General features: G+C 41.7%; 1 protein-coding gene across 1 annotated transcript; it reads left to right on the plus strand.

Moving 5' to 3' along the window:
* The first annotated feature begins 2,294 nt into the window (after window positions 1-2,294).
* On the plus strand, window positions 2,295-8,174 carry LOC119299620 (WD repeat-containing protein 26 homolog). The gene is made up of 5 exons (XM_037576800.1): window positions 2,295-2,483; window positions 3,773-4,656; window positions 5,298-5,399; window positions 6,139-6,768; window positions 7,606-8,174. The coding sequence occupies exons 2-5, from the start codon at window positions 3,865-3,867 to the stop codon at window positions 7,873-7,875; spliced, it is 1,794 nt and encodes a 597-aa protein (XP_037432697.1). The 5' UTR covers window positions 2,295-2,483; window positions 3,773-3,864; the 3' UTR covers window positions 7,876-8,174.
* The last annotated feature ends 1,025 nt before the right edge of the window (window positions 8,175-9,199 follow it).

A 9,199-nucleotide genomic window follows, 5' to 3' on the forward strand; every position in this document is an offset into this window, starting at 1 on the left:
CGATCGGAATTATCGAGATGAGGAATCTTCTTAGGTCATCACATATGGTCTCACTGAGTGGATTCATCCGGTCTCACCGAAATGTCTAATGTTCAAATCTTTTACACTGTTCGATCCCACTGAGATTTAATTTCGGTGTCATCGAGTTATGCATAAAATTTATAACGACTAGATCTTTGGTGATGGCTATATATACCCCTCCACCACCACTCACTCACAAAGAGAGCAACCAGGACAAAACTACACTTCCCATATCCATTTTCTGAGAGAGAACCACCTACACTTGTGTTGAGATCGAGGGATTCCAATCCGACATTTGAACCTTGATTTCTAGCCTCCCCAAGTTGCTTTTCACTCTAATCCTTCTCCTGCCCCAATCCAAATCCGTGAGAGAGTGATTGAGTGTCGAGGAGACTATCTTTTAAAGCACAAGGGCAAGGAGTTCATCATTAACAACAACATCTATTACCTTTTTTTAGAACCGGGCTTTACCCCTTTCCATTGCAAAGGACGAAAATACAACCAGTTCTAACAGAAGAGTCAGGAGAAGGGAAAGAGGTAGAGCGAGTTCCAGCACTACCAGGAAACCCACCACACCCGCTCGCCATCGAAACGGGTACTATGGGGCGAAAACCTGAGTAGCACATAATAAGGACTAGCCTAATACATTTCTCAGAAGATCAAACTAGAACATGTACAGTCTTTTGAAAGCCGAAGAGAGTCACCTCCTCCGGGGGCAGAAGCAAAAGGAGGTAGACGCTTTGTTGTGGCAGTCATCTTCACCGAAAACGCCCCGAAAGCCTCAGACACCTTAGATCAGTTGTTTGGTAGCGTCACACATCTTCATCAACTGCATCGTACTAGCCCTGATCATCTCTGCTCCTGTTCGAAGCTCCCTGGCGGCGTCCCCTTGTTGCAAGCCTGTCCAATAAAGCAGAAAAGAGCATAGAGAAAACACAATCTCAAAGGAGTCTTGATTTGTTTCTTTTCAAAAGTAGCTCGATTACGCGCCAACCAGATGGCCCAACAAGTGGCTGCCAAGCCTACTGTATAGAATGTTTTCTTCCCAGGAAGAAACTTATGACACCAAATGAAATATTGCCGGTAGTTCTTCGGACATTTGTCAGTGCCTAAAACCACTCCAATAGATCGTCATACTACCCTGGCCACAAGACAAGTAAAGAAGAGACATCTATTACCTTTTGGAGAGTGGTGTTTCCTAGATTGGTTAGGTGTCACTTGGGAGCTTCCAAGATCACGTGGAGTTGAACCAAGGAGTTTTTAAGGGCAAGGAGATCACCTACTTCATGAAGATCTACCCTGAGGGAGGCTAGTCCTTCGTGGGCGTTAGCCATGCTGGAATAGACAAGGTTGCTTTTTCGTGGACCCTTCGTGCGTGGAGCCCTCCGTGAACTCGCGCAACCGTTATCCTTCATGGGTTGAAGTCTCCATCAACATGGATGTACGATAGCACCACCTATTGAAACCACATAAAAAACATCATGTCCTCATTGTGTTTGATATCTTCGATCCCCTCTACATTCATATGCAAAGTTTTTACTTTCCACTGCACAACTCTTATACTTGCATGTGTAGGGTGCTGCTTGACTTGGTAGAATTGCTAAGACTTGCCTATAACTAAAACTGGAAAAGATTAGGTTTTATTTGGTCAAGTAGTCTAATCATCCCCCTCTAGACCTACTTTTAATCCTACAACTTTCCAGAAACAGACAAACAAAGTTAGATGGAAGAAGGCACCACTAGGTATGTACAAGCTGAACATAGGTGCATTCTTTAAGAATGACACAAGTCAGTTAATTACTATTGTTCACAATTGTCGAAGGCAAAGCTATGGCATAAGTTGCCAAGTTATTTGACTATGTTTCTAACGCAGCGACGGTGAAATCTATGTCGCTTCACCAAGTCCTTCAGTTGATAAACAAACATTGTAGAATAGGCTGTCTTGAGATCATTTATGCGTGCAATGGTGCGTCTGATGTTCTGCCCTCCTATTCAGCAAGTCCGACATATTGTTTTCAACAAGCTCATGATATCTCGTCGATTCGATTGAAAGCTAATGACTTGGCACATTTTCTAGCTAGGCATATATATGCTTCAAAATCGATGTGCTAGTGGGATGATGACTTTGTTAACTTTGCAATGAAGTGCCAAGATGACTTTCCTTGAAAAAAAAAAACTTAACAAAGTGCAATTGCTTGAGTGAATGAAATGGTTAATCTCTCTCTCTCTCCAACCTCTCCTCCCTTTTCCTTTCAATCAGTCGGTTCCCCTCTCTCCCAAGCCAAGACACCAATCTCTTCCTTTCCCGTCTCTCTCTCTCTCTCTCTCTCTCCCTCTCTCTGCGCTTGCCCCCCCTCCCTACCCAATCCGCCCATCCATCCACCTCCTGCCCCCCGCAGGCGATTCCCCAACGTCTCGGCGCGGATTCGGGTGTTCCTCGCGCGAATCAGCGTGGATCCGAGGTCAGGACCCTTCCGATCGCTAATCCCTGCTCTCTGCGTCGCCTATTGGTCCCCGACGTGCAGGTGTGGGTTTGGGGGAGGGGGCTCCTCCGGCGGCGCGAGTAGGAACGACGATGAACTCTCCCTAGAACAGATTCTTAGATGACCGGTCCCCGTCGCTGCGCCACTTGCTTTAGTTTCTTTATATATATCACGTGGATTGGTTAGATCGCTAAGGGCACGCGGTTGGGCAGGACTCCTGTGATTTAGGGCGCTTCCTGGAGCAGCTTATAATCAACAGTGATTGTATGCAGATTGCATAATTGGATCCTACTTACTGCGTTTGATTACCCCTGTGGTCACCCGTCGGTTGTTCCTAGTAATTCGCCTGAGCATTTCATGGACATCATGCTTTTGTTTGTAAATGGAGGTCATTTGCCACTTCTCAGTGTTAGCTTTAGTGGACTGATGCGAGTTGTGCACTATCAGCGAGTCAGGGTTAAGTAGTACTGAAAAGTTGCCAATAAGGGTAAGGTTCCAATGTGGAGCTCACATGCCATTCACGGCAATAAAGCATCACTGCTATCAGGGTCTTACTGTGTACCAATCTATTTCATGGCTTATTATTTACCCGTTGCTCCACAAAAGGAAAGAAAGAAGTGATGCAACTATGACAACAGATGAGCCACATTATGTAATTCTTTCTGAGTCCATGGTAGCTTGCCACAAGCTTGTGCTGTTATGACTTATCTTTGGATATGCTGGTCCAACCTGACTTTACTTTGTTTCTTATATGATGGCAGGAAAGATATCTGGTAGTACAAGCTTGAATTGGGAGTTGGGACTATAGTCCTATTAGCTTATTATAAATGAGGATTAATCAGCATAGGCTTCTGTTTTGTCACTCAAAGATACATATTTTATCTCTCTTTCTGATGCTACATGATAATTAATAAACAGGCTCAAGTGTGATGGGGCTATTTTTGTTCGGTGTGCATAATGTTCAAGCTAACCTGCACATTTAAAAATAATAGGGAGCGCTTCAACCTGTGCCTTGCGTCTCTGAGATTTACTGCCGTGTATTCCAATTCACATTTGCTCATATGTGCGTTACATGGATAGGTAGCTTGTATTGTAGATTCAATCAAAAGGTACATTGTGTTTCTCCGCAGTATTTTCCTTGCTTTATGTGCACCATTCCTATTTCTTGCTATTATGATGGGCATGTATTGTTAGTTGTAAAATGATCGAGATAAGACCAGGTTATTGGCTGCATTTGATAATGACTTTTTCATGTTATTTATCTGCAGCAACCTACGGAATTTTTGACGGCATTTTCTGCAGCCTGCGGAACATTGTATCTGCAATAGTAAAACAATATATGGGCTGACTTTGGCATTTCATGGGAGGTTTTGAAGATGATGAACCACCCTCAAAACGCGCAAGAGCATCCTCAGTAGAGTCAGCAAATTTACCAGAAAGTTTCTGTTATTCGAAATCCATTAACCCTTTGGGAGGTACAATGGCTAGACCTTTGGCTTCCCAGGGGAAAGAAGTTATGGTTGGTTCTAAAGGTGTTATTAAGAGGGACGAATTTGTGAGGATAATCACAAAAGCTCTGTATACTCTTGGATATGAAAAAAGTGGAGCTGTTCTTGAGGAAGAATCAGGTATTACATTGCATTCTCCATCGGTGAATCTATTCAGAAAGCAGGTGCTTGATGGTAATTGGGACAATGCAGTAGCTACCTTGAATAAACTTGGCCTTCTGGATGAAAACATCGTGAAGTCTGCTGCATTTTTGTTATTGGAGCAGAAATTCTTTGACCTTTTGAGAAATGACAACTTAATGGGTGCCATAAAGACGTTGCAAAATGAAATCTCCCCCCTTGGTGTTAACAGAAAACGAGTTCATGAAATGTCAAGTTGCATAATTTCTTCTCCGCAGAACTTCTTGCTTGCGTTTCCAAAGCTTGGAACCGAAGCTTCTGACTCACGCCTTAAGCTCCTAGAGGAATTGCAAAAGGTGCTCCCACCTGCTGTTATGGTACCAGAGAGGAGGTTAGAGAATATAGTTGAACAGGCGCTTACTGTACAACGTGAAGCTTGTTATCTCCATAATTCTATTGATGGCTTGTCACTTTATGTTGATCATCACTGTGGGAGGGATCAGATACCATTTCGAACACTGCAGGTATGAACTCATGCTGATGTCAGTGGTTGCATTTGTTGCATGTTTAAATATTTAAATACCATGTTTGAAATCAAGGTTGTGCTTAACAGTTGCCTGCATTGCTTAAGAATCCAAAAATAAGCAGTACTGGTCGGTTTGGTGTTCTTGCTCTTCGTTTGACTATTTCTGTACAGTTTTTATACATCACTTGTAGATTATTTCATAACAAGTCTTGGATAAATTCTGTTTTCTCTCTCTGTATAATGTGTGATCCAGTTGTCATAAAGTATAACTTAAGCATCCTCTATCCTCGCCCCTCCCCTCCCTTCCCACCTCCCTCTTGCTGTGTTGAATATTTTGCAATATATATTTAGGTTGGAAAGAGAATACATCAGATTCAGGTTAATGTAGAGGAAATATTTTTGTATGAGAAGAAGATAGATGTGAGTTGAGTGCTATTTAAATGTTCATGAAAGCAACTGAGATCTGGCTCTCCTTGACAAGTAGGATGTGCTTCTCATTCCTGGTATAAAATAGTTAATGCCTAAATGTAATAATTGAAACTAAGCAATACAATATTTCTCGATGCACAATCAGACACTGCTATCCACATATCTTATCACCTGTACTAAGCCACAAGCAAATAAAAAATATTATCGCAGGTTCTGCGTGAACACGGTGACGAAGTATGGTTTCTTCAATTCTCAAACAATGGGAAATATTTAGCCTCATCATCAAATGATAAATCTGCAATTATATGGAAGGTAACTATGCTTCTGACTTTTGACCTTCTTCATGAAGGTGTTCAGCAGTGCAGTGTCTTGCCCCTTACTTTCCCATTTAGCTAGTGCCTTATGTGAAAACTTTCTGCACAACCACATTCACTCTTTTTTGGTCACCTGCTGGTTGTTTCTGTCCGAAAATTTGAGATCTCGAGTATTTCCTTTATTTGTTCAAATGCAAATTGATAGGGTAGATATTTTACATCATTAATTTGTCGGAGTGAGTCTATCTAATTTGAGCCTTGTTGGCCTTAGCTGCAAGTTTGATTAATATGTTTGTTTGGTTTGCTACATGATCTTGTGGCCTGACACTATAGACCATATAGCTTGGCATTTATGCATTGGTGGTGCGATTAGCCTACCTTGAAGGTGTTCTGATTTTATTTTTGTGGTGGTTGATGAGGACATAATGTGGTCCTTGTTTGGAACTATCAAAACTTAGTTCTAGAAAAACTTCCCAGCATCTCAATCTCAGAACTTCAATCCCATCGAGATTCCGATGCACATGAACAATCTCGATGCACATGAACCTAATTTTCAGTTTCATCTTCATCATTTGTTCCAGGAATTTTATTGCATTCTAGTATGTACCTCAGGATGTGCATGCGCATGTACGTACTGATAATGATGGTGAAATTTACATTTTCACTGCCATCTTGATAGTTGATGCAACACAAATCAATCTTCTGCTTGCTTGCAGTAATGTGGGTATTTTTCCTAGGTCGATGAAGATGGAGAACTATTGCTGAAGCACAGATTGACTGGTCATGAGAAACCAGTGATGATGGTTGCATGGAGTCCTGATGATAGCCAGCTTCTTACATGTGGAATGGAAGAAGCCATCCGGCGTTGGAATATTGAATCTGGTGAATGTATTCATGTCTACGAAAAGCCTGGCCTTGGTTTGACGTCATGTGGCTGGTTTCCAGACGGAAAGCAAATATTGTGTGGTCTATCTGATCAAAGCCTTTGCTTGTGGGATTTAGATGGTAAAGAGGCAGATTGCTGGAAAGGGCAGCGGTCATCAAAAATATCTGATTTTGCTGTAACAAAAGATGGCAAAGTTATAATAATTATGAACAGAGATTCCACAATTCTTTTATTCAATAGGGACACAAAACAGGAGAGGCTGATTGAAGAGGATAATACAATCACTTCATTTTCTCTTTCTGATGATGGAGATTTCTTGCTTGTAAATCTTATAAGTGAGAAGATCCATTTGTGGAACATAAGGAATGACCCCAGTAGAGTGAAACAGTACATTGGCCATAAACGCAGCCGGTTTGTTATAAGATCGTGCTTTGGTGGATCGGATCAGGCCTTTATTGCCAGTGGGAGTGAAGATTCAAAGGTATGAATGTATGATGTATTGACTGCAGATGCACTTAAGTTATGCTCTCCTTGTCACCTGTTCTATAGATTTTTAATTGCAGATAATATCTGAGTTCTGGAAACTGTTGTTCTTGGCCGTGTAGCAGAATTATATTTTCTGTCCTGCAAGTCAAATTTACTGGATAACCTAGAGACCTATATTGGAACAGCTGTCAGCTCGCTGCAGTATTCTACTTCATGTAACAAAACATGACAAAATATGTACAACATCCATGATATTTCTTATGTTGAGAAACTGTAAATGAGACTTAAAATCTACGTCTCTTCCCCAGATTTGATTGCATGCACATTGATTCTTGATCTAGGTATTTTCCGCCAGCTTTTGTTCAGAATATTTGGTATGTGACATATTAGTTACTGCTTTTATGACATGTCCAATGATGTGCATTACATGGTGGATAAAGTTAATGTTTAATTGGGATACATTACTAATTTATCACTTGAATCTTGGGATCATTTGTTTCTTGTGAGCCAGACGAAACTTACAGATGGATTGGTACTTCCGTGGATGACATGAAGTCACCTAGTAATGACATCCATGATCCATGGTTCCTTACACCTGATAGGTAGCTATAAAATGGGGCTGGAGAAAATAATCCAGTGTAATATAGCCAAGAGCTGGATTCTATAAGCCAGCATAGTAGAACACCAATATATGGAAATGCATGTTTACCAATCTGGTACATAATGTTTCGGTGAAAGAAATTTTAGTCAGGTCTTTGAAGTTTCATGGAAAACAACTATCCAGTGGTTTGTTTGATTTGACAACTCAGTGTGGTGATATTTTATCTGCCAGGTCTATATATGGCACAGAGCTACGGAAGATGTTATCGAGACTCTTTCTGGTCACTCCGGCGCGGTCAACTGTGTAAGCTGGAACCCTACAAATCCACATATGCTCGCTTCTGCGAGTGATGATCACACAATACGTATATGGGGGGTGAAGAAGGCCAGCACAAAGCGGAAGGACATAGGCAGCAGCAGTAGCAGCAATGGGACTCACATGAACGGCAGTGCCAACGGCAACGGTTTCGTTCACCAGTGCAACGGTAGCCGCAGCAAATGATGATGGCTTGATCCTTGGTAGCCCCATGCAAGCAATGATAGCTTGATCCTTGGTAGCCCCCATGCAAGCGTCATTTGTAAATCCTCCTTTGCTTTGCTTTCCTTTCGCCAGGAAGAACACCATAGTTTAAAACAAAGCTACAGTAACAGGTGTGAGTGGGTGAAAAACCTGCTTGGTTTTATGCACCATCTCCCTTGTTCCATCATCATCATCATCACTGTGGTCACATTAATTTACCAATTCAAGCTGGGTACAAATTCCGGTGTTATTTCACATGTAAAGCAGCCTTCTTTGCTCTACTTTTGCAATGGTTACGACGGTGGCAAAAACCAAATGTGATCCATATCTTGCCTGATTTCCTGATTGTCTTACGAAATTAAGATAAATTTGGAACCAACCAAAATGGCTTAGATGTCTTTGGGGTTTTCACTGCCATTGTGAAGATTCTTTGAAACGCATATACTCCTACTTGATATTATTTTACCCGAGTTGTTGAACTAGCAATTGCAAGGTTTGATAAAATACTGCTAATCTTGCAGTTTTGTGTAAATTACTCCCTACTTTCAGGTTCAGGCTGATCATAGTGGGGTAACTTAGTTAGTAATATAACACATCTCAAAACAAGTATGCTTATGGCAAATAGTTAATGAGAAAAGAGGTGTTTCTAGTAAGTAACATATGTTACGTAACATAACGTACCCCAAAGCAAAATAAGTCTACATCTAAATAAATGAAGACTTACATGACATAGCAATACATATGTTTTTTCTTAAAAAAAGAGGATTGCCCTGGCCTCTACATCTAGATGATGCATGCAACCATTTTATTAATTATTCACAAAGATCTTATTAAGTAGTGTAGATGATGCATGCAATCATTTTATTAATTATTCACAAAGATCTTATTAAGTAGTACAACAGTTTGTCTGAAGCCACCATCTTAGCAGCAACTGTCGCTACTCCTAACCACTTGATAAAGGGGTGACGATAGTCCGAGCCTAATACCAAACAAATATCTCACCAAAGCCTAACATCTAGAGCCGGAGGCCCCAACCGAGCCACATACTGGGTTTGGGGTACAAACCGGTCCGACGCACTCTCATTGTGTTGTCGCCACCGTCTTCCACCAATCCATCTTCAGAACATAAACTAACACACCGATCTTGCCAGACCTCTCTGCCATCGACGGCACCATGACGCCAGACATCGTCCTCCTCCTGCACGAGTCCATCTCTGCGCATCGGGCGCCGAGTCTCCATTGCGCCACGCCGCCGAGATCCGCCGCCATCAATGAGTAAGATGAAGCACCGCTCCACCAAAGAAGC

Source organism: Triticum dicoccoides, chromosome 5A (assembly GCF_002162155.2).
Source record: "Triticum dicoccoides isolate Atlit2015 ecotype Zavitan chromosome 5A, WEW_v2.0, whole genome shotgun sequence".
NCBI classification, from domain to species: domain Eukaryota; kingdom Viridiplantae; phylum Streptophyta; class Magnoliopsida; order Poales; family Poaceae; genus Triticum; species Triticum dicoccoides.

What these genes read in the sequence shown, in the direction of transcription:
- LOC119299620 (XM_037576800.1), top strand. Translation starts at nt 3,865, where the DNA reads ATGGGAGGTTTTGAAGATGATGAACCACCCTCAAAACGCGCAAGAGCA. An exon ending in AATCTGCAATTATATGGAAG is followed by an intron (nt 5,400 to 6,138) that starts GTAACTATGCTT and finishes TATTTTTCCTAG; the next exon opens with GTCGATGAAGATGGAGAACT. An exon ending in GTGGGAGTGAAGATTCAAAG is followed by an intron (nt 6,769 to 7,605) that starts GTATGAATGTAT and finishes TTTATCTGCCAG; the next exon opens with GTCTATATATGGCACAGAGC.